This window comes from Salvelinus alpinus, chromosome 4, assembly GCF_045679555.1.
Source record: "Salvelinus alpinus chromosome 4, SLU_Salpinus.1, whole genome shotgun sequence".
Taxonomy (NCBI): domain Eukaryota; kingdom Metazoa; phylum Chordata; class Actinopteri; order Salmoniformes; family Salmonidae; genus Salvelinus; species Salvelinus alpinus.
Window position 1 is genome coordinate 58,548,934 of NC_092089.1, and position 24,909 is coordinate 58,573,842.

General features: G+C 39.9%; 2 protein-coding genes across 6 annotated transcripts; both read left to right on the forward strand.

Moving 5' to 3' along the window:
- Positions 1 to 806: 806 nt before the first annotated feature.
- On the forward strand, positions 807 to 12,673 carry LOC139574034 (transmembrane emp24 domain-containing protein 11). 5 transcript variants are annotated; one of them, XM_071398158.1, is made up of 9 exons: positions 1,590 to 2,545; positions 4,649 to 4,826; positions 4,949 to 5,123; positions 6,201 to 6,464; positions 8,065 to 8,113; positions 8,433 to 8,524; positions 8,663 to 8,788; positions 11,963 to 12,109; positions 12,352 to 12,673. In XM_071398158.1, the coding sequence occupies exons 5-9, from the start codon at positions 8,101 to 8,103 to the stop codon at positions 12,499 to 12,501; spliced, it is 528 nt and encodes a 175-aa protein (XP_071254259.1). In that variant the 5' UTR covers positions 1,590 to 2,545; positions 4,649 to 4,826; positions 4,949 to 5,123; positions 6,201 to 6,464; positions 8,065 to 8,100; the 3' UTR covers positions 12,502 to 12,673. The 5 variants fall into 5 exon arrangements, 3 of the variants coding, with proteins under 3 accessions (XP_071254259.1, XP_071254258.1, XP_071254257.1); XM_071398157.1 differs by having other exon boundaries at positions 6,201 to 6,268; positions 6,387 to 8,113; XM_071398156.1 differs by having other exon boundaries at positions 6,201 to 8,113.
- A 2,464-nt stretch (positions 12,674 to 15,137) lies between these two features.
- Positions 15,138 to 23,506, forward strand: LOC139572619 (probable E3 SUMO-protein ligase RNF212). Its single transcript, XM_071395307.1, has 7 exons — positions 15,138 to 15,648; positions 15,994 to 16,055; positions 16,195 to 16,269; positions 16,384 to 16,440; positions 16,575 to 16,633; positions 22,857 to 22,931; positions 23,037 to 23,506. Exons 1-7 carry the CDS (start codon positions 15,540 to 15,542, stop codon positions 23,188 to 23,190), a joined length of 591 nt encoding a protein of 196 aa, XP_071251408.1. The 5' UTR covers positions 15,138 to 15,539; the 3' UTR covers positions 23,191 to 23,506.
- The last annotated feature ends 1,403 nt before the right edge of the window (positions 23,507 to 24,909 follow it).

Below are 24,909 nucleotides of genomic sequence, written 5' to 3' on the forward strand. Positions count from 1 at the left end.
AGTTGACTGTGCCTTTAAACAGCTTGGAAAATTCCAGAAAATGATGTCATGGCTTTAGAAGCTTCTGATAGGCTAATTGACATCATTTGAGTCAATTGAAGATGTCCCTGTTGATGTATTTCAAGGCCTACCTTCAAAGAGTGCCTCTTTGCTTGACATCATGGGAAAATCAAAAGAAATCAGATGAAACAAAAATAGAACTGTTTGGCCATAATGACCATCATTATGTTTGGAGGAAAAAGGGGGAGACTTGCAAGCCGAAGAACACCATCCCAAACGTGAAGCACGGGGGTGGCAGCATCATGTTGTGGGGGTGCTTTGCTTCAGGAGGGACTGGTGCACTTCACAAAATAGATGGCATCATGAGCAAGTAAAGTTATGTGGATATATTGGAGTGGCCATCACAAAGCCCTGACCTCAATCCTATAGAAATTTGTGGGCAGAACTGAAAAAGCATGTGCGAGCAAGGAGGCCTACAAACCTGACTCAGTTACACCAGCTCTGTCAGGAGGAATGGGCCAAAATTCACCCAACTTATTGTGGGAAGCTTGTGGAAGGCTACCCGAAACGTTTGACCCAAGTTAAACAATTTAAAGGCAATGCTACAAAATACTAATTGATTGTATGTAAACTTCTTACCCACTGGGAATGTGATGAAAGAAATAAAAGCTGAAATACATCATTCTCTTTACTATTATTCTGACATTTCACATTGTTAAAATAAAGTGGTGATCCTAACTGACCTAAGACAGGGATTTCTAATATGATTAAATGTCAGGAATTGTGAAAAACTGAGTTTAAATGTATTTGGCTAAGGTGTATGTAAACTTCTGACTTCAACTTTATATAATATACCTTTCTCAATGTCTATCTTAATGCAGTGAACAAGTGTTCTATGATGTCCCTAATTGCATTAGCTTATTTATATTAATGAATGCAAAAACATGTTAATTGTCAGAGACAATTACTAGACTTTGATTGATACACTATATGATCAAAAGTATGTGGACACCTGCTTGTCCAACATCTCATTCCAAAATCATGGGCATTAATATGGAGTTGGTCCCCCCTTTGGTGCTACAACAGCCTCCACTCTTCTGGGAAGGCTTTCCACTCGACAATTTCAAGTACAATAATAATGAATGAAGACAAATGATCGTAAAAAGAATGCAGATCATAGATAGACTGCGAACACCTTAGGATTCTCTCAGTGCCGTTACTAATATAGACATCTAAGTTGATTTCAAGTCTGAATCGGACCTACTTCCCTTTTAACTGTCATTGTTGCACTGGGTTTAGGCTACATGTGAGTTTCAGTCTGGTGCTGTGGAAAAGTTAAGGCAAACATGATTTCCTCCTTAATCATATGGCCCACTTACTTTAAACCAACACAGAGAGAGTGTGGTTGGTTGCCCATTCAAGTGGTGCAGATCAGAACCTGAAATCCCCCCTCTCTTTTCCAGCCTCAGTAACAAGCATGGAAAGAGTGAAGAACATGTGCAGCACTAGCAGTGTGGTGCACTGGCTAGCCAGCCTGACCCTGACCTTGACCCTGGTAGGGAGTGTCCACCCCATGCCTGTGACCGTAGACCCGGTATGCACGGCGGACGCCACTGCCAAGTACAGTCTGACATTTTCAGGAAAGTGGAGCCAGAACTCCTTCCCCAGGCAGTACCCAATCTATCGCCCCCCTGCCCAGTGGTCCCCACTCATTGGTAAGGCAAATACTCTTATTAGCTTGTGCTCCTCCAGAGGTGATGTAACTCTCCTTACGTTCCTATACTGTAATAGATTTCTATATTCATGAGTAAAACATGGTATGACAAAAAAAATGACACTCGTAGAAAAAAGGGTTCCAAAAAGGTCCCCATAGAAGAACCCTTTTTGATTCCAGTTAGAACCCAGTAAGGTTCCATGTAGAAGGGTTCTACATGGAACCCAAAAGGGTTCTACCTGCAACCAAAAAGGGTTCTTCAAAGGGTTATCCTATGGGGACAGCTGAAGAACCCTTTAAGGTTCTAAATAGCACCTTTTTTTCTGAAAGTGTAGACATCTGGTAAATGTATGGTGGTAGACAAACACCTGGTACATTTATGGTAGTAGACATGCATTGCAGATGTCCCCTTTCCCCTACAATTTATAACCCTTTGAGCACATGGAAAAGTGCTATATGAATCCAATTAATTACCATTACTATTAGGTTACAGTGTGCCTGAAACGTAAACCCCTCAAATACTGTACAATCTGAGCTGCCAATTAAGAGCTAGACAAACATGAGGAAAGAATGTAATTTATTGCAATGTGTGATTCCTCCATTCCAGGGGTGACCCACAGTTCAGACTATCATATTTGGCAACGAAATGAGTTTGCCAGCAACGGGGTAAGGGAGTTCTCTGAGAAGGGCGAGGCCTGGACTCTGATGAAGGAGGTGGGGGCGGCTGGGGAAAACATCCAGAGTGTCTACGGGCTGTTCTCCACTCCAGCCGTGGTCAGGGGAACGGGTCAGATGACCTCAGAGTTCGATGTCTTCGCAAGGCACTCTTTCGTAAGTTTCTCAACCTTCACAGAGCTTTCAGTATCTACAGTCAGGTCCATAGATATTTGGACATTGACCAAGTTATTATTATTTTATCTGTCTACCACAGCATATTGGAGTTGAAATTAATGTGAGGGTATTTACATCCAAATCAGATTTAACGGTGTAGGAATTACATACATTTTTATGTGTGGTCCCCACCATTTTTAAGGGACCAAAAGTAATTGGACAATTGGCTGCTCAGCTATTCCATGGCCAGGTGTGTGTTATTCCCTCATTATTTAATTTACAAGTAAGCAGATAAAAGGTCTAGAGTTGATTTCAAGTGTGGCATTTTCAATCTGTTGCTGTTAACCCTCAATATGAAGTCCAAAGAACTGTCACTGCCAGTGAAGCAAGCCATCACAGAGAGAGCAAAAACATTAGGTGTGGCCAAATCAACTATTTGGTACATTCTTAAAAAGAAAAAACACACTGGTGAGCTCAGGAACACCAAAAGGCCCGAAAGACCACTGAAAACAACTGTGGTGGACGACAGAAGAATTCTTTCCCTGGTGAAGAAAAACCCCTTCACAACAGTTGGCCAGATCAAGAATACACTCCAAGAGGTAGGCATATCTGTGTCAAAGTCAATAGTCAAGAGAAGACTTCACCAGAGTAAATACAGAGGGTTTACCACAAGATGTAAACCATTGGTAAGCCTCAAAAACAGGAAGACCAGATTAGAGATTGTCAAAAAACATCTAAAAAACCCTGTACAGTTCTGGAACAACATCCTATGGACAGATGAGACAAAGATCAACTTGTACCAGAATGATGGGAAGAGAAGAGTATGGAGAAGGGAAGGAACTGCTCATGATCCGAAGCATACAACCTCATCTGTGAAGCATGTTGGAGGTAGTGTTATGGCGCGTGCATGTATGGCTGCCAATGGAACTGTTTTCCTTTTATTTATTGATGATGTGACTGCTGACAAAAGTAGCAGGATTAATTCTGAAGTGTTTAGGGATATATTATCTGCTCAGATTCAACCAAATGCTTCAAAACTCATTGGATGGCGCTTCACAGTGCAGATGGACAATGACCCAAAGCATACTGCGAAAGTAACCCAATACTTTTTCAAGGCAAAGAAGTGGAAGGAATGTTCTGCATTGGCCAAAGTCAATCACCTGACTTGAATCCAATTGAGCATGCATTTCACTTGCTGAAGGCAAAACGCCCCAAGAACAAGCAGGAACTGAAGACGGCTCACAATTTAATTTATGATTATGTCAATTACTTTTGAGCTCCGAAAATTGTGGGGTTATGTATAAAAATGGTTGTAATTCCTACACGGTTCATACAATAATTTTCACAAAACCCTTAAATTAAAGATGACAATCTACATTTGAAGCACATCTTGACTGTTTCCTTTCAAATCCAATGTGGTGGAGTACAGAGCCAACATGATGCAAATTGTGTCACTGTCCAAATACTTATGGACCTGACTGTATCTAAAATACATCTCATAATATCTATCTAATATACCTTTCGCAATGTCTATCTATCTAATATAATTTCTCAATGTGCACCTGTTAACTTGGAAGAACCTTTCTCAAGGTTTGTCTTTTCTAGACTATGCCAGAAATGAAGTATACTGTCAGAGAGATTACTCTTACATCTCTTATATAGAGAGATGTTAAGCCTACACAAAATATTCTAAATGTTGTGCCAACTTTTAATTTAAAAGGTTTTTAAGAGTGTCCCAGTAGTTATACCTAAGATTCATGTTTGCTGTTTATTTGCAAGCTCTCATCTATATGTCCCAAAGCTAACAACCATAAAAAACAGCATTCAGAGTCTGCATTTGGGACCAGTTAAAGTTTCTTATTATTGCCCTCCAGATATCCTATTAAAGATGCATAACTATGTCAGCAAAGAAAACTCTTACTGTTGGAACGTTCTGTTGGAACTTTAGTTGAGGAAAGCTCTGGAAAGACATGAGAGCAAGGATTAATGCAGTGCAGATCGAGATTGCTGATCCTTCAGCTTTCGCACCAAATTTGAGTTTACTGTTAGATGGATTACTAGAAACGTTCACATAACCCATACTACTCCTTTCTCTCTCCCCAGCTGTCCTTCGTAGTGCGGATAGTTCCCAGCCCAGACTGGTTCCTGGGAGTAGACAGCTTTAACCTTCGTGAAGGAGAGCATTACACTGGAGCTGTACCCCTACGATGCAGGCACTGACAGCGGCTTCACCTTTTCCTCTCCCAACTTTGAGACCATTCCTCAGGACAAAGTCACGCAGGTAAATCTAAAAGAGCCAATGGTTCATCATCATGTTGGTACTGTATGATAGTATCACTATCAGCTTCGGTAATCAATACCAGAAGTGATTATGACAACTCAACTTGATTTTGTCCTTTCCAGATAACGTCATCTTCTCCTTCTATTACCCCCGTCTGAAGAATCTGCCCCCCATGGGCAAGGTCACCCTGACAAAGATCAACAGCAACCAGATCATCAGCATACTCATGGAGCCCACCCAGTTCAACCGGACTGGCAATGAGATTGCGGACTCTCTCATAAGTAATCAAGTAATCATGTAAGAAACAAATACAGTGAAAATGCATAAATAATATCTATTGGATATCTTCCAATCCTAACCCTCTGATCGAAAAAAAACAAAACATAATAAATATTATGATCTAAGATTTCTCACATTTAGCACTGTTAAAATGAAAGGAGAGAGCAAAGAATTGGTGCTGGCCATCTGGCAAAACATAGAGGAAATCTGTAGTAAATCGGATCCATTGTGCAACAGCATTGACATGGAGTCAGCAAGTTCTGGTCCTCTGAACCCATGGCAACCAGGCAACAAACAGGAGGCCAAAGGCATTGGAAGTTTCCTGCCACTCAGCACGTTCGGAGTGTTTGTAATGGAACCAAAATACGATGTCAACTCGAGCCTTGCTTTTATTTCCATGTTCCATCCTTCTGCTTTTCTAATTATCCAAAAAGCCTCAATCTGTGATAGATATCAACATTTTACAAGGTCATAGCTTTGTAGGTGGGGGCTTGGCAAATCACATGATTTAAAAAACAAAGTCAAGTTATTCTAATTGAATTATTCAATAAAAGTCCATCCAGACTTAAACTGCAGTATAGCCACAATAGCCAGGAATGTACAGTTACATAAGAGCTTTCGATACACAAAAGCATACACTGAGTATACCAAACAGGAGTTCCTAATGTAAACCAAACATGTAATGTTTTCGCCAGTATTACAGCTATATTTTACATAGCACTTAGAAATATTGTATAAATATTTGATCTGTTTTTCAGAAAATTTACTTAAAGTTTAGTACCAGCCAATAAATCAAGTCTTCCCCTTTTATATGAAATGGTGTTGGGTGGCTTAGCTGAATCAGTCCTTTTAACCTATGCCTGAGGGCATATCCGTGTGTGGCATGCTATAACTCTAACAGACCACCACACACACACAAAGGGGCACTAGAGCTTGGCTGGAAGAAGGCTCACTGAATTCATATCAACCCTTACTGCTTGCTGCATGCTCAAGTGTTCCAGGTCTCTTGTATCTGGGCTCTTGCAATTCAAGTGTTTGCTTAAATAATGTCTTCATGGATATTGCTAACAGAGTCTCTGGTGTCCTTCCCACTAGATTCCACCCCTCTGGACTGCGAGGTGTCTGTATGGTCACCCTGTGCTAAGGCAAATGCGGAGACTCAGGTGTGCGCAACAGAACACGCTACATCCACCTACAACCAGCTAACTATTGGGTAGTCTGCCCCCCACTGGAAGAGGAGAAGAAATGCATCTCTAACAACTGCTTATGTCTGGCCGACAGGAGTAAGAAACAGAAAAGAAGAGGCCATGCAAGACGACGAAAGATACGTCCGTCATCTCCACTGGAGAAGCCCAAGCTGTAAAGATAGACCCTTTTCTCTCTGGGCCTCCTAGTGTATTCACTGGGAACATCGGAGGGTGGTGAAGGGAGGAATGCTCATAGTAATGGCTGGAATGGAATAGATGGAACGGTATCAAGCACTTGGAAACCATGTTTTTGATGCCGTTCCATTAACTCCAGTTGGCAGGAAAGATGGGAAAGCCACTGGAAAAGCCACTGGGAAAGATTTATAAATGGGTCACAGACAGGCAATTATTGGGAAGCCAGAGGAATGAAGAGGTTGTCTTGAAACTTTCCCCATAGGCCTAGTTTCTCCTTGTGATTGATGTACTCCTACGTCATTGGGTTATCTGTGGTAGCTATCCATTAGTCTGCAAATGGAGGATGAATCATAAGTTCTAGATGATAAGGCAGTCAAGAGTTGCCAAAACCTCAGAGAACAGGGAAATCATGGTGCGTCAATGGATCCAGTACTTGCAATAGACCAGATTGGAGTTCAGAATTGCATTGTAAGATGCAGTTCAATTACAACTACTGTCCTAAACATTGTGCAGTGTGCATTGAAGTGTTTACAGATAAAGCATTATTTTCCATGATGATCTCTACTACAGAGAGTATATTTATTTACAGAATTTTGACCTGTACAGTATCAAGCAGTAGAAATACCATACTCAATCGTGCCATTGAGGTAATCAGAGAGAAATCGCTAAGTTAATTTGTGTGTCTGTATTTAAGTCCAGAAAACTAAATACATGTAAGCCGATTGTAATTTTATTTTTGATTGAAGTAAAGCTAAAATATAACATACAATTGACAAAATAAATCATGCAACACAACATACACCACAGCATAAAATAGGGCTATGAAGCACACCGATCTCAAAGGACTGTCCCTTTCATCAAAAGCTTTGTTACTCATTGACGTCATTTGCTATATATGCCAAAGCTTTCAAAAGTCAAAGCTGACATACTGTATCAAGCCATGTCCCATGATAAGATAATGCCAAAGTGTCAATTACAATGTAGCACAAATTAGCTATTCCCTAGAAAACCCCTAAGCTACAGAAAACCAAAGAAATAAACTGACTCCAGAAATTCTAAGCAATAGCAATCATAACCTACATCTTGGCCATTGGTGGCTTTCGCTTCATATATATTCCTGGTTGTTTCTCAAGTTGGTCTTAATTCAAACCAATGACAACTGATGGAAAATGACTGGGAAAAGTAACAGGAAAAAGAGAAAGACAGGTTCTTGGCTTTTGATAAATGGCAGTCTTTGCGAGTAGGTTTCACGATGGTACAGTGAACATTAGTTAATAAGTGAACTATTTCATGTTTCTTTATCAATACATGTAGGCGTCTACTACTTGCCAGGCTTATCAGTTTCTCTGTTGGCCTTGGGTACCCCCTCAAACTCACAGTTTGGCTGGTCAGTCGCAGCAACAGCAGGTGTACATTTTCACACCAGAGACGCCTGCACACGAGCAACCATAAGGCTCATTATATTAATTTAAGTTGGTCACATCTTGTATGTCAAAATGAATGTGAGGGGCATTGGGCTGTGGATGCTGTGTTACCTAGTGCTGACGGCTGCTATGTACTTTGATCTGGGTGAGCAGGAGGAGAAATGCCTCATCGAGGAGATTCCAGGCGACATGCTGGTCACAGGTGAGTTCTATGGGCAGTTGGAAAAGAGGACACAGTTCTGCATGGTTGAATTTCACTGTGCTGTATCTCAGCCACCTATCAGAAAAACACAAAACAGTTAAATGGATTAGCAGGGATCATGATGAAGTCATCCAGGAGGCATATGAAATGTGATATTCTAATAGTATTTACATCTGGAGAGGGACAGGCAAAATCTACTCATTTGCAAAATCTACTGTTTATGTAATAATGGTTTAACCCCAAGCAATCTAAAGCACACTGAGTTGTAATAAAACACTTAGAATATTGCCTTATACTGTCTGTGTTGTGTTTTTCTCAGGTTATTTTCTTTTGGAGAATTGGGATGCAAAAAATAACCTTAACTCCCCTCATCTTGGCCTCACTATCACTGTGCGAGATCCAAACCATGATGTACGTAGGTTTACAGAGCAGTTTACTACCCAGCCCACTCCCTAAACAAAAACATATGTTTGCTTGTCCTGATTACCTAAAACTATTCCTTAAACAGAGAGAACATACTCTTCATCTTTTTCTCCTCTTTGGTTCCAGATACTGATGAAAAAAAGATATGGCAGATTTGGAAAATTCACATTCACATCCCACGCTTCTGGCCCACATTGGTTGTGCATGCAGTCCAACTCAACAAGGTTTTCAGTTTTCGCCGGTGAAAGGCTGGTGAGTTCATCCACACTTATACTTTGAATGCATGGAGTCTGCTGGACTGTGTTTGTATTTATTATGGATCCCATTAACTGCTGCCAAGGCAGATTTAAGGCAGTTCATACCATTTTAAAAACATTACAATACATTCACAGATTTTAGAACACACTGTGTGCCCTCAGGCCCCTATTCCACCACATATCTACAGTTCTAAATCCATGTGTGTGTGTGTGTATAGTGCGTATGTTATCGTATGTGTGTGTATGCATGTGTCTGTGCCTATGTTTATTTTTGCTTCACAGTCCCAGCTGTTTCATAAGGTATTTTTTATCTGTTGTTCAAATCAAATTGTACTGCTTGCATCAGTTACTTGATGTGGAATAGAGTTCCATGTAGAAATAGCTCTATGTAGTACTGTGTGCCTCCCATCGTCTGTTCTGGACTTGGGGACTGTGAAGAGACCTCTTGTGGCATGTCTTATAGGGTATGCATGGGTGTCTGAGCCGTGTGCTAGTAGTTCAAACAGACAGCTCGGTGCATTCAACATGTTAATACCTCTCATAAATACAAGTAGTGATGAAGTCAATCTCTCCTCCACTTTGAGCCAGGAGAGATTGATATGCATATTGTTATTATTAGCTCCCTGTGTACATTCAAGGGCCAGCCGTGCTGCCGTGTTCTGAGCCAATTGCGATTTTCCTAAGTCATTTTTGTGGCACCTGACCACATGACTGAACAGTAGTCAAGGTGCGACAAAACTAGGGCCTATAGGACCTGCCTTGTTGATCGTGTTGTTAAGAAGGCAGAGCAGCACTTTATTATGGACAGACTTCTCACCATCTTAGCTATTGTTGTATCAATATGCTTTGACCATGACAGTTTACAATCCATGGTTACTCCAAGCAGTGTTGTCATCTCAACTTGCTCAATAGACACTCTGGTTTTACTCAAAGTCAGTGGCATATCGTTAGTAAAGATTGAAAAAATCAAAGGGGCCTAAACAGCTACCCTAGGGAATTCCTGATTCTACCTGGATTATGTTTGAGAGGCTTCCATTAACCCCTCTGGGATATTCGGGACGCTAGCATCCCACCTCAACAACAGCCAGTGAAATTGCAGGGCACCACATTTAAAAACAACAGAAATCCCATAATTAAAATTCCTCAAACATACAAGTATTTTACACCATTTTAAAGATAAACTTGTTGTAAATCCAGCCACAGTGTCTGATTTCAAAAAGGCTTTACGACGAAAGCACGCCAAACGATTATGTTAGGTCAGCACCTAGTCACAGAAAAACACAGCCATTTTCCAGCCAATGAGAGGAGTCACAAAAAGCAGAAATAGAGATAAAATGAATCACTAACCTTTGATAATCTTAATCAGATGACACTCATAGTGTCACGCCCTGGCCTTAGTATTCTTTGTTTTCTTTATTATTTTAGTTAGGTCAGGGTGTGACATGGGGAATGTTTGTGTTTTGGGTGGTTATATGGTAAAGGGGGTGTTGGGTTTAGTGTATGGGTTTGTGTTGAGTGAATGTTTCTAGGTATGTCTATGGTTGAGTGTATGTTTCTAGGTATGTCTATGGTTGCCTGAGTGGTTCTCAATCAGAGACAGATGTCTTTCATTTGTCTCTGATTGGGAGCCATATTTAAGGCAGCCATAGGCATCATGCATTTGTGGGTAATTGTCTATGTCTGTGTCTATGTTGCATGTTTTTGCACTTAGTCATTTATAGCTTCACGTTCGTCTATTTGTTTTTTGTTTAGTTTTTCTTCTTCTAAATAAAGAGAAGATGTATTTTTCACACGCTGCGCCTTGGTCCTCTCTCTCTCCCTTTGATGATCGTGACACATAGGACTTCATGTTACACAATACATGTATGTTTTGTTCGATAAAGTTCATATTTATATCCCAAAATCTTGTTTTGCCTCCAAAACATCCGGTGATTTTGCAGAGAGCCACATCAATTTACAGAAATACTCATAATAAACATTGCTAAAATATACAATTGTTATGCATGTAATTATAGATAAACTTCTCCTTAATGCAACCGCTGTGTCAGATTTCAAAAAAAAAAATTGGCAAAAGCACACCATGCAATAATCCGAGTACGGCGCTCAGACAGAAAAAACAAGCCATACAGATACCCGCCATGTTGTGGAGTCGACAGAAGTCAGAAATAGCATTATAAATATTCACTTACCTTTGATGATCTTCATCAGAATGCACTCCCAGTTCCACAATAAATGTTTGTTTTGTTCGATAAAGTCCATCATTTATGTCCAAATACCTCCTTTTTGTTCACACGTTTAGTACACAAATCCAAACTCAGGAGGCGCTGGCAAGTTCAGGCGAAAGTTCAGACGAAAAGTCATATTACAGTTCGTAGAAACATATCAAACAAAGTATAGAATCAATCTTTAGGATGTTTTTATCATAAATCTTCAATAATGTTTCAACCGGAGAATTCCTTTGTCTGTAGAAATGCAATGGAACGCAGCTAACTCTCACGGGAGGAAGCGAGACTGAGCTGGTGGCACTCTGCCAGACCCCTGGCTCAATCAGCTCTCATTCCCCCCTCCTTCACAGTAGAAGCATCAAACAAGGTTCTAAAGACTGTTGACATCTACTGGAAGCCTTAGGATGTGCAATATGAATCCATAGACACTGTATATTCGATAGACAATGACTTGAAAAACTACAAACCTCAGATTTCCCACATCCTGGTTGGATTTTTTCTCAGGTTTTTGCCTGCCATATGAGTTCTGTTATACTCACAGACATCATTCAAAGAGTTTTAGAAACTTCAGAGTGTTTTCTATCCAAATCTACTAATTATATGCATATTCTAGCTTTTCGGACTGAGTAGCAGGCAGTTTACTCTGGGCACATTTTTATCCAAGCTACTCAATACTGCCCCCCAGTCCCAAAGAAGTTAAAGAACACCCTCTGTGTTCTGTTAGACAAGTAACTCTTTATCCACATTATAGCAGGGGTGTAAAAGCCATAACACATACGTTTTTCCAGCAGCAGACTATGATCGATAATGTCAAAAGCTGCACTGAAGTCTAACAAGACTTAATTTTATCATCAATTTCTCTCAGCTAATCATCAGTCATTTGTGTAAGTTATGTTGCTGCTCCATAACCATTACTGAACAATGTTCTGATATCTCCATCGCAGAGGATTCATTTTGATGTTCAGATGGGAGAGCACTCCATTGACCCCAGTGTTGAGAGACACAAAGACACAGTCCAGACCATGGAGTACAGCCTGGAGCACCTGAGGGACCAGATCCTATACATCACCAGGCAGCAAGACTTCCAGAGGGTAAACCCTACAGTCTTGTCAACAATGCAAAGTATCACAGACATAGGAAATAATCACAAACAAACACTTTATGAAAGAGTCATTTTCAAAAATTCTGAACAAAGCAGACTAGTATTTTGATCAGAACTACAGATGCATTGTTTGATGAAGACAACAAATATTGCATTGAGCTACTATGCCTGCCCTATTCAACTAAGAACGGTCCAAAATTAACTGTCCACCACTACTTTTTTAATTCACAGGAAAGAGAGGAGACTTTCCGTCAGATCAGTGAAGAAACCAATGGGAAAGTTTTGTGGTGGGCTGTTGTGCAGACTTCCGTTCTACTATCAGTTGGATTTTGGCAAATCAAAAGACTGAAAGACTTCTTGATTGCAAAGAAGTTGGTTTGATATGCTTGGCTTTAGGGCAGGATTTATATATTGCAGTACAATGCAAAGTGGCTACTAGAGTCAACGGCTATTCCAAAACTAGACTTACATCAAGTGCTGATGCATCTATTTTACTGTACATTCTTCTTGAGACAATGTATGGATTAATAAAAATGTGCTTTGTTTAATCTTACACACCTATGCTATTTTGTATTATTATTACTTGACTGTAATTTCTATGAATTATAACACACATTCTTTTTTATGGACATAGATTTCTATCAATATTTTGTAAATATATACGTTTTGAGTCACAAACAAAAGAGATGTTGTGCAAATACAGAATTAAACATACACTACCATTCAAAAGTTTGCGGTCACTTAGAAATGACCTTGTTTTTGAAAATATATATATTTTTTATCCATAAAAATATCATCAAATTGATCAGAACTACAGTGTAGACATTGTTAATGTTGTAAATGACTATTGTAGCTGGAAACGGCAGATTTTTTTATGGAATATCTACATAGGGGTACAGAGGCCCATTATCAGCAGCCATCACTCCTGTGTTCCAATGGCATGTTGTGTTAGCTAATCCAAGTTTATAATTTTAAAAGTCTAATTGATCATTAGAAAACCCATTTGCAATTATGTTAGCACAGCTGAGAACTATGCATACAGTCTCCACGTCAACAGTGAAGAGGCGACTCCGGGATGCTGGCCTTCTAGGCAATGTTCCTCTGTGCTATTTTGCCCAACTTAATCTTTTATTTTTATTGGCCAGTCTGAGATATGGCTTTTTCTTTGCAACTCGGCCGAGAAGGCCAGCATCCCGGAGTCGCCTCTTCACTGTTGAAGTTGAGACTGATGTTTTGCGGGTACTATTTAATGAAGCTGCCAGTTGAGGACTTGTGAGGCGTCTGTTTCTCAAACTAGACACTCTAACGTACTTGTCCTCTTGCTCAGTTTTGTACTGGGGCCTCCCACTCCTCTTTCTATTTTGGTTAGAGCTAGTTGGCACTGTTCTGTGAAGGGAGTAGTACACAGCGTTGTACGAGATCTTCAGTTTCTTGGCAATTTCTCGCATGGAATAGCCTTCATTTCTCAGAAAAAGAATAGACTGACGACTTTCGGAAGAAGGTTCTTTGTTTCTAGCCATTTTGAGCCTGTAATCGAACCCACAAAGGCTGATGCTCCAGATACTCAACTAGTCTAAAGAAGGCCAGTTTTATTGCATCTTTAATCAGAACAACAGTTTCCAGCTGTGCTAACAAAATTGCAAAAGGCTTTTCTAATGATCAATTAGCCTTTTAAAATGATAAACTTGGATTAGCAAACACAATGTGCCATTGGAACACAGGAGTGATGGTTGCTGATAATGGGCTTCTGTACGCCTACGTAGATTTTCCATTTTCCACTGCATTAGTCATTCACAACATGAACAATGTCTACACTGTTTTTCTGATCAATTTGATGTGATTTTAATGTACAAAAAATGTGCTTTTCTTTCAAAAACAAGGACATTTCTATGTGACCCCAAACTTTTGAACGGTAGTGTATGTAATGATCCAAAAGCAAATGAGTCATCATTAACAAAAACAAATTATGATTAGCAAATAAATGCAAATATGTTTTTTTCTGGTTAACACAACATCATTTAGAAACATATATCTTAATTTGCAAACACAACAGTGGTCAAAAATATGTTTTTGTGAATGTCAACATTTGTGACTCCAAAGATTTCATTTGTGACCCGCATCTTACTTCTTTGTATTACATTACATTTGTGAGTTGTGAGAAAGCAAAGGAGGAAAGGAAAGGGAACTAAGAAAGGAGAATAAGCCAGGGAAGGAAAGAGAGCAAGGAAAGGAGGAGAGAAATGGAAGTTAGGGAAGGAAAGGGAGAAAGAAAGAAATGGAGGAAAGAAAGCTAAGGTCAGAGGAAAGGAAAAGGTTAGAAAGGAGGAGAGAAATGGAAGTTAGGGAAGGAAAGGGAGAAAGAAAGAAATGGAGGAAAGAAAGCTAAGGTCAGAGGAAAGGAAAAGGTTAGAAAGGATAGGAGGAAAGAAAGCTAGGAAAGCAAAGGATGGGAGGAACAGAAGGAAAGGGATCAAGGTAAGCAAGCTAGGAAAGGAGGAAAGTAATATAGGAAAGGAGGAAAGGGTAATTGTGATATATTTTAATCTCGTTTTTATTAGAACTGAGGATGTCCTACTCTGGATCCCATATGTCTGCTTAAACTGATCTGTAAAATGTAACTTACAAATATATGAGGCCATTCACAAATATGTGAAGCAACTCTCAAATGGGAGTCAACTCACAAATGTAATGCAAGTCATAAATATGTAAAATGTAGGTCACAAATGTAATCTGTGGAGTCACAAATCTTGTCATATTCACAAAAACATATTTGACCACTGTTGTGTTGAATTTGTTTTTGTTAATGATGACTAATTTGCTTTTGGATATTGACATATGTTTGTTTAACTATATGGCATATTTACAGACTGTGAATTTTATTTAAAAGTTGCATTCTATATTTGCACAACATTTTTTGTTTGTGACTCACTACTTATATATTTTAAACATTTTGATAGAAATCTATCTCCATATTTTTACCCAAAACGTCAATGATGAAGTAGCCAGCCAATCAGAAAGCGATCCAAAATCAAAACAAACCGAAAATCTGAAGCTAGTTAGTAGCTAGCTAAAGCCAGTAAAACGACACGGAAAGTCTTGTGAAAGCTTGCTAATTCCACAGAGAAACAAAAGGCCATTATGTAAGTCAGATGTTGATCAGTCTTCAATAAAATACCCGTTACTTTGAGTAGATAGCTGTACCGGGGCAGCTAGGTAACGTTAGCTATTCTTTCTAGCCAACGTTAGCGCAAACTAGCTAGCTAAATTAGTCTAGGTAGCAAGCAATCTGCTTTGGCTGATCTGTGCGACTTGAGGGCAAGAAAATAGAATATATTAATTTCTAGCTATGTCATAGTCTTATCTAATGATTTTACTACCTAACATTAACATTTTGCTAATATCTTAGCTAGCTGTAGAAAATGCCTCACTGGATCTGCTGTAACTCCTGCTTCAACCTCCCTGGTCCTGACTGCCAACTAGCTGTTGCCAGCTGTGGTCATGTCATCTGCAACGTGTGTTTTCAGAAAGGTAGCAAGTTCAGCCTCTATTTGATTGTGCTAATGCACCCTGTTATGTCTCTTGTGAAATTAAGTTCAACATATCATTGCCTAACTACTGATGATATAGGCCTAACGTCATATGAACGAAAAATATATTACTTTGTCAGTTTGCTGCAGTTCTGTCTTTTCAAAGCAGTTACAGGCTAAACTTGAAAACACTGTCCTCTGCTGGTCTTTGTCTGATGTTACAGAGAGATTTTGGCCAAAATAGAAAATGCTCCATGCAGTTTGAAAGCCTCCTAGTAGTGTAATATTCCGCTATTCTATTGTATATGGTATTGTTCCAATAAACACATTTTCATTTTTCTTTCAGGCAAGCAAGGGGAATGCATGATATGTAAAGCAAAATGTCAAGTTACTCCTCTCTCAGACAAAGTAAGCAGCGATATCTTATACATCTGTTTATTATAATTTAACCTTTATTTAACTGGCAAGGCTCATAAACAAATCAATTTGATGGCATACATAAGTCTATTTGATGGTAGCCATAACTTTACAATCTTGACATTCACAGAGTAGTGCAGAAGTGAAGGCCCTCTTCTCTGACATCAATTCTGTTGCAACCAAACACTTCACAGAGATAAGCAAGGTATTGCTCTTGATGCTCATAGGCAAATAAGTCATTATTGATAGTAATTTTCAAACACAGAAAGGCTGTACTGCATGTTTAAAAACAACATATATATCTACCCTATTACTGTAGGTGTTACTATTCCAGGCAAGGCACCAAAAGAGGCTGTTGGTGCATTACCAGAATAGGGTAAGAGGGACATTTAGTCGTACCTCTTATTATTATTATTATTATTATTAAACCAATAATAGTTTAGAGGTAGCTCATATCTTGTGGTGTTACAATCTCAAACATCTGCGCAAATTTTTTCCCAACCCATTTAGAATGAAAAGTTAGAAGACGTTTTACTCAAGATGAAGCAAGAAATTCAGCAAATGTCCAAGTAAGAATGCAAATCATTAGCATAATTCAGTACCACATACAGTGCCTTCAGGAAGTATTCACATCCCTTGACTTTTCCCACATTTTGTTGACTTACAGCCTGAATTTAAAATGTATTCAATTGAGCTTTTTGTAGTGATGCACTGATATTACATTTTTGGTCGATACCGATATTCGATATTTTCCTTGCCCCCAAAAAACGATACCGATAACCAATATTTAACATTTTAGAGGCCTTTTAAGCATTCTAGTATAGTTAAATAGTTAACACACCCACATGGACACAGCGGTCTAAGGCACTTCATCTCAGTGCAAGAGGTGTCACTGCAGTCCCTGGTTTGAATCCAGGCTGTATCACATCCGTTTGTAATTGGGAGTCCCATAGGGCAGCGCACAATTGGCCCAGCGTAGTCCGGGTTGGCTGGGGTGGGCCGTCATTGTAAATAAGAATTAGTTCTTAACTGACTTGCCTAGTTAAATAAAGGTTACACACACACACACATTTTGTTGGCATTTACGTATGTCCTCATTACCAGTAAAACACATTTTTTTCACTTACTTTCTGTGCTGTTTCGTTGTTCATTTGTTCAGTCATTTCATTCTCAACCAGGATTGCATCATACATGTCAAGCAGTGAAGTTTCAGCTCTGTCTGTCCGTGGCCTCTTCCTCGGTGCGCACTGTCACCGGACCGTTTCCATCTTGTCCAGCTGTGTATGTAACATTTCACGTAAACCCTGTTTCTTTCCTGCATCAAAGTAACGGTCCTTGTACATAGCATTGAGCATGGTGGCGACACAGTAAATAGAGAATGTCACCAAATCGCTTGTTCACAGCCTGTGTGAGCAGTTTTGTTGCCGGGGCAAACTGTTGTCAAGGGCAACTGTTTCATTCGCCAATGTGGGCCAGTAAAAACATCCATCTCGTCGGGAAAAGGGGCCAACTTCACTCCATAGAAACTAGTCAGCACTAACATCGCACACTAGCTGCTAGCTAACTGGTTAGCTTAGCATTGACAAAGTCAGAATGGGCATGTTCACTCCACTGTTATGTGACAGAATCGGTGGCGTTAGAATTAGGTATTAGAATACGAATACTACACTGAACAATAATAGAAACACAACATGTAAAGAGTTTGTCCCATGTTTCAAGAGCTGAAAAAAAAGTTCCCAGAAATTTTCCATACGCACATAAAGCATATCACAAATTTTGTGCACATTTGTTTACATCCCTGCCAGTTTTGTTGAGTAGGCATTTCAATGCCAATGACAGAGGGTATCACGTCTGCTGCAGGCGCAGTTGATTAGCTTATTACTCGAGTCAGTTGTTCGAATGGAGCTAGCTAGTGTGTTCATGTTTTCAAGTTTCAAACATGTTCTCAAATGCCATTGAAATGGCAGTAGTGGTATGACAACCAGCATATTCATGAGCATGCAATACGACTTTCCTCAGTACGAAATCCTCGACGACCCACTGTGCTGTCAGACTCAGCATGCTCATGGAGCTGATATCGCTGGTCCAAATGTCAGTCGTGAAGCTAAAAGCAGTGACGTTATTACTGTGTAACTCTGGTAGGGCCGCATCTGAAAAATAGTACCCCAAAAAATAAGTATACCGGTGCTCGACCAGTCGGCGAAAGCCAACATCACCCACGACAGAGAACGGTTGATTGTCAAGTGCAATGAATTCCATTATCTTGGCGTTAATGTATTTCGGCTTTGAGTTGTCTCGCTTAAATGTCCTTACTCTTTCAAGTGACTACTCGACTTGTTGACTGATCGACTGATCGATCCACACAGCAGACATTGTGGGCTAGGTTAAGAATGCTGTGTTGCACGTGTAGCGCAAAATTGTACGTGGCGTCATTACGTCATGAACCTACGTTATATACAAAGATGTTCTCATCTATCTCTGTTACATACATATCATACATATCTCTGTATGCACGTTAGCTTTGACATCGGTTTTGCACATCGGCGTTAAACTAGACATTGGGCCGATACCGATGTTGGCATTTTTAGCTAATATCGTCCGATTCCGATATGTTCACCAATATATCGTGCATCCCTAATTTTCTGTCAATAGCATACACACAATACCCCATAATGTCAAAGTGGAATTATGTTTTTCGAAATGTTAAAACATTTATTAAAGCTGAAATGTCTTGAGTCAATAAGTATTCAAGCCCTTTGTTATGGCAAGCCTAAATAAGTTCAGGAGTAGAAATGTGCTTAACAAGTCCCATAATAAGTTGCATGGACTCACTCTGTGTGCAATAATAGTGTTTAACATTATTTATGAATGACTACCTCATCTCTTTACCCCACACATACAATTATCTGCAAGGTTCCTTAATCAAGCAGTGCATTTAAAACAGATTCAACCACAAAGACCAGGGAGGTTTTCTAAAGTTTTTCCAATGCCTCACAAAGAAGGGCATGTATTTGTAGATGGGTAAAAAAAAAAGCAGACATTGAGCATGGTGATGTTATTAATTACGCTATGGGTGGTGCATCTATACGCCCAGTTACTACAAAGATACAGGTGTCCTTCCTAACTCAGTTGCTGGAGAGGAAGGAAACCGCTCAGGGATTTCATCATGGGCAAACAGTTTAAGAGTTTAATGGCTGTGACAGGAGAATACTAACTACAACATTGTAGTTACGACAATACTAACCTAATTGACAGAGTGAAATTAAGGAAACCTGTACAGAATAAAAATATTCCAAAACATGCATCCTGTTTCCAACAGGCACTAAACTAATACTGCAAAAAATGTGTCAAAGCACTTCACTTTTATTCCTGAATACAAAGTGTTATGTTTGGGTCAAATCAAATACAACACATTACTGAGTATCACTCTCTATATTTTCAAGCATAGTGGTGGCTGCATCATGTTATGGGTATGCTTGTAATCGTTAAGGACTGGGGAGTTTCAGGAATAAAAAGAAACGGAATGGAGCTATGCACAGGCACAATCCTAGAAGAAAACCTGGTTCAGTCTGCTTTACACCAGACACTGGGAGATGAATTCACCTTTCAGAAGGACAATAACCTAAAACACAAAGCCAAATCTACACTAGTTTACCAAAAAGACAGTGAATGTTCGTGAGTGGCCGGAAATCTATGGCAAGACCTGAAAATGGTTGTCCAGCAATGATCAACAACCAATTTTACAGATCTTGAATAATTTTTTAAAGAATAATGTGCAGATGTTCCACAATCCAGGTGTGGAAAGGTCTTAGAGACTTACCCAGAAAGACTCACAGCTGTAATCGCTGCCAAAGGTGCTTCTACAAAGTATTAACTCGGGTGTGAATACTTAAGTAAATTTTATATTTAATTTTCAATACATTTGCAAACATTTTTACAAACACATTGTCACTTTGTCATTATGGGGTATTGCGTGTAGAAGGATGAGAAAAAAATGAATTTAATACATTTTGAATTCAGGCTGTAACACAACAAAATGTGGAATATGTTGAGGGGTATTAATACTTTCTGAAAGCACTGTATAAACGACTGCTCAGTACAATTTAAAAACGTATATTTTCCAGAAATATTACAGCGCAGAATGCGTATATTGCCAAGCTGGAGAGCACTCTTCAGCATCAAAGGTATTTATCTTTATAGGTGTTACTGCTTTCTACTCACAAGGTGTCACTATTGTCAGCTTTGTTTCTCAAACATGAGACCATGGAGGGCACTCATTTGTTATCAACATATTGTTTATTCAGATGAACCCGTTAGTATTAATGGCACCTTGTGACTCTCTGCTGCTCTCTCCCTCCCTCCGCTGACACTGTCGTGTTCAAAACAACTGGGAACTCGGAAATCTCTGACTTCCGACTTCAGTGCGTTCAAGACAACTGGGAAATGAGAAAAAAACGAGATCCGACTGGGAAAAATAATTTTGAACTGTCACCCAATTCGGAATTCCAAGTTGGAAACTTTGTCATCTTTCTAGAGCTCCGACTTAACGACCAGAAGATCACTGACGTCATGATTTGGCCTTGTTTCCCCCCCCCAATTGTCTTGAAAGCACAATGACCATCAGATGCAGGTACCATCAGTCCAGTAAAAGAATAAAGCAAATTATTTAAATTTATGCTCAGCTGTGCCTCGCAAGTGCTACACCAATTGATTTATTTTGTTATCAAAGCTGGAGTTTTGAAATATAATATGGTCTGAGAATAACAATATTGGCAGGCCAGGCATATAATCAATATGCTGTGATAATGTATTAGGTCTACTGCATACACCTCATTTTTATTATGTTAATGTACATTTTTCAACACAACTTAAAAAATATATCTTGAAAAGTTTGGTGACCACTGGCCTAGCTCATATTAGCTTTAGCTGCTGTTTGGTTTTGCCCTGCAGTAGCACACCAGTCTCACCTGAATAAGCCGGGAAGGCTTGTGAACATTATGTCTGAGTGAGCATTTCCATAATCTTTCTTCCTGGGTTCTATGAGTATTAAATGTGACATGCCATGTTATGTGATTTCCCCTCAGGGCAGAAAACATTGAAGTGGATGGCAGGGGTCTGTTTAGGAAAGTATGTGAACCTTTTCAATTCAAATATGGTTAATTTTGACATTGAATTATTGCACTACAAATGCTTACTTTGTTTAATATTCAATTAGATGTTTACCCTGAATCCAAATCATTATTTTATGTTTGTGCCAGTGATGAAGGCTACAGCATACTGAAACGGTCATTGGCTTTAATGATAGAAACGTATGTTTGTACAAACTGAAGTCTTCCTCTCCATTGAACAGCCGGAGATCTCTGGAAGTGTCCAAAGGCTGTCCTTCATCAGTCCTCCACAGGATGGCTGTGTAATAAACATGAAGGGAGACAGAGAGCTGGTTTCAAGCGCAGGGCGCAGCAGGTGTTTATTGCAAAGGACTACAGGAGGAGGCAGGTAGCTGGGTCCAGGGGCAGGCAGGTGGTCATACACAGGGGGTCCAAAATGGAAACAGTACAGGCAGGGAAAAGGCTAGTAACATAATCCAGCAGATCAGGCACTAGGTAGAAATCAGGAAATCCGATAGGCTAAAGTAAAGGCAGGGAATAGGCAAAAGGCGTCGTTAGTGAGGCAGGCAAAACCTATCATACACAGGAGGCGTAAATCACAGAAAACCCAGCGCTCTGAAAGATGTGTGTCACAAAATAAACAACACTTCACAGTGATGGGGTGCAAAGAACTGAACTAAATGGTGTGTGGTAATGACATACAGGTGTGTGAACAGGTGATTCGAATTCAGGTGATTGGCATCTGGAGAGTGAGCTGCGTTCAGGGGATCTAGGTGTTTGAGAGTGTGAGCTGCGTTCAGGGGATCTACGTGTTTGAGAGTGTGAGTTGGTAGCAGAAGTTGCAGGCTGGATGGGTATATCTGCTACACCACTGTACACACACACAAATAATTGTTCTATATAGTGCCAAATAATGGTTCTTTGATTTGTAACTATAGTGGATCCCTTTTTGTTGCTGTTCCCTTTTTTGAAAGTTCTAAATGGAACTTCTGTGGTGCTATAAATAACTTTTTAATAAGGGAAAAATCTAAGAACCTTTTGGAGAACCATAACGTTTTTTAAAATTCTGGTTAGCCATATTATATATTATTGTATTAATTCACAAGTTGAATCAGGTGTGCTAGCTCTGGAACGGCTGTGGATCCCCGAAGAGAGAATTGAGAACCACTGATTTAGTCAACTGTTCTCAATTGACATAAGGCCTTGCAATAACATAACACAACAGATTAGATAAACTGGAATGACGCTCTCACTCACGGTTGCACAAAAGAGCTGTGAGCAAACCACGTCCCAAAGTATTCTAATGAGCTACCGCCCCTACATTTTAATTATCGCTAAAAGGTTAAAGAACCCTTTTCTGAACTGCAAAAAAAACAATGAACGGTTCAAAGAGTTCTTTAAGTCATTATGGTTCCACATATAACCATCACCCTTACCAAAGAACCCTAGAGGAAACCTCTTGTCTAAGTGTGTACTCTACTCATAGACAGTCAGACAGATAGATACCCGTGGAGCTGTTCACTGCTAACATAAGAGCACAACGCTTCAATGGATTCAACTTCTGGATGTTTCCGTTTGTGGTTAATAGACTCTTCTATGAGTCTGACTGTAAGCACTATGTGTGAGTTTTAGCATATTTAGGGTGTTGCTGAACTTGTGGTGTATAAATTCTAAATATTGTATCTTTAGGTACCGTCTTAGATCGATTGACCAATCAGAACACCCTGGTCAACCACTCAGCTCGCTCGGTCACTGTCAGGTATCACTTGTTATAATCAGATCATTATCATAACCTTAAGATTTATACACCAGTGTGCCTTGACACAATAAAATAACTTTGATACCTTGCATTATTTCCTCCCAGCCATCTGGCAGAGCTGCAAATGACCCCTAACCTGCCTTATCGTAGGGACACAGGGTGGGAGACGCCCATATTCAAGCCCCCGTCGGCCTACGGACACCCCTTCATGTCCTCCCTGTCCATGTCCTCTCTGGGGGCCACCTGCCCTCCACCGTAACACCGCCAAGCACCAGCCATCATGATGGCACACGGAGACATCTCTGATCCACTTCAATGCTCTGCACGAGTGACTTAGCTGCAGTATCAAATCACTTGGTAATGGTTGAACTCTTCACTGTGGAGAGATGAGCTGTGGAATAGGAAGTATTGGTCTGAAATTGAATCCACTACACAGGGTTAAGAAGAGGTTTGAAGCTGTTGGGTGTGTTTGTACTGTTGCCTGTACATTGTCATTTTAATGGCTACATACAGTATTATTTAATTGGTTCATTGAAGTTTGTCACAATAACAAATACATTTTTTAAACAAAACAATCAAATGGATCTCTCAATATTGAATTGGCCAGTAAGACACTGAAATCACAAAATCTGTACTGTAACTACTATACCACTGAGTCATCAATCATTAACAAACCACTCATCTGATTGGCATTTTTAGAGGCTGTGATTTGCAGTATAATTCGCTGACAGCCACAGTGAGTCCAACTGCCAAGCATTCCATTAGCCCCCAGCATGACTCACCCAGGACCAGCTTTGCTCTCTCTGGGGTGTCTGCTGCCTGTCCCCCCCCCCCCAGGTATTGGTCAATTAATCATAAAGGCACCGTGTGAAGAGCTGTGGGCAGCAAAATTGTGTTATTTCTTCAAATAGCTTGCCTAAAATAGCAGATATGATACATGATAACAACCTCAATGGCCGTTTGATTGGTTTGAGCCCCGTGGGCAGGAAATCTACTTTTTATGAGCATTTTGCCTTTTATGAGCATCGCAACTGCTTTTAGGATTTATAGAAAGCTGTAGTTTGCGGGTAACATTACATTGCGGGATGAGTGTTAGATTGGACTGCCTTAGTAAGAGGGCAGTTATGGAGCATATTGACTCAGAAAGCTACACTTCCCTTCTCAATCAGCCATCTGTTACCAGTGACCTGCTACCTTTCAGGGAAAAAATATAGGAGACCTTGGAAGCACATTATGATTATTTCCTGTGGTTTCAATGTTTCCTTAAAGCTTTTAACAGACTTATGATGAGATGGAATAATGACACCCTGAAGTCAGTGGGTGCTTAACCAGTCATGGAGGGAGATGGGCCCATTCATTTACATGTACGCAGGCATTTCTGGGATGCAAATGAAGCATGATGATGCACAGGAAGCATGGCAGGAACATGGATCTGATCTGGCAGAACAAAGTCTTCTGTAGGCCGATGAACCCCCAAAAAAATACATTGATTGTCTTATTAGAATTCAGTCTAAAACTATTTTTCCTGCCAAAACACAAAACTATTATGTACAGGTCCCTTGGCAGAATTTTTCAAAGTACCACCTATCCTCAATTTGGACACATGCGGTTCTTTTCAGTGAATTGTAAATGCCCAAAAATCTTTTGCTGATAATTTGTTTTCTGCCTGTGCACAGCGAATTAAATGTCCATTCACATTGATTGGCAGCTGATTTTCCACTTAAAATGAGTCATGCTAAATACCTGTGGTGTGCACCCTGTGATGAGTAAAGTGGAGCCACAAGATGTGCTCTATATTGGACACACGTACACATAGTACACAAACATAATCACATGCACATGTGGCATGGATATATATCTCCCCCCCACCCCCCACACATGTATGCATACATACACAGATACAGTTGAAGTCAGAAGTTTACATACACCTTAGCCATACATTTAAACTCAGTATTTCACAATTCCTGACATTTAATCC

What these genes read in the sequence shown, in the direction of transcription:
- LOC139572619 (XM_071395307.1), top strand. Translation starts at nt 15,540, where the DNA reads ATGCCTCACTGGATCTGCTGTAACTCCTGCTTCAACCTCCCTGGTCCT. An exon ending in TTACTCCTCTCTCAGACAAA is followed by an intron (nt 16,056 to 16,194) that starts GTAAGCAGCGAT and finishes TGACATTCACAG; the next exon opens with AGTAGTGCAGAAGTGAAGGC. An exon ending in ACTTCACAGAGATAAGCAAG is followed by an intron (nt 16,270 to 16,383) that starts GTATTGCTCTTG and finishes CTATTACTGTAG; the next exon opens with GTGTTACTATTCCAGGCAAG.
- LOC139574034 (XM_071398156.1), top strand. Translation starts at nt 7,984, where the DNA reads ATGAATGTGAGGGGCATTGGGCTGTGGATGCTGTGTTACCTAGTGCTG. An exon ending in AGGCGACATGCTGGTCACAG is followed by an intron (nt 8,114 to 8,432) that starts GTGAGTTCTATG and finishes TGTTTTTCTCAG; the next exon opens with GTTATTTTCTTTTGGAGAAT. An exon ending in TTTTCGCCGGTGAAAGGCTG is followed by an intron (nt 8,789 to 11,962) that starts GTGAGTTCATCC and finishes TCTCCATCGCAG; the next exon opens with AGGATTCATTTTGATGTTCA.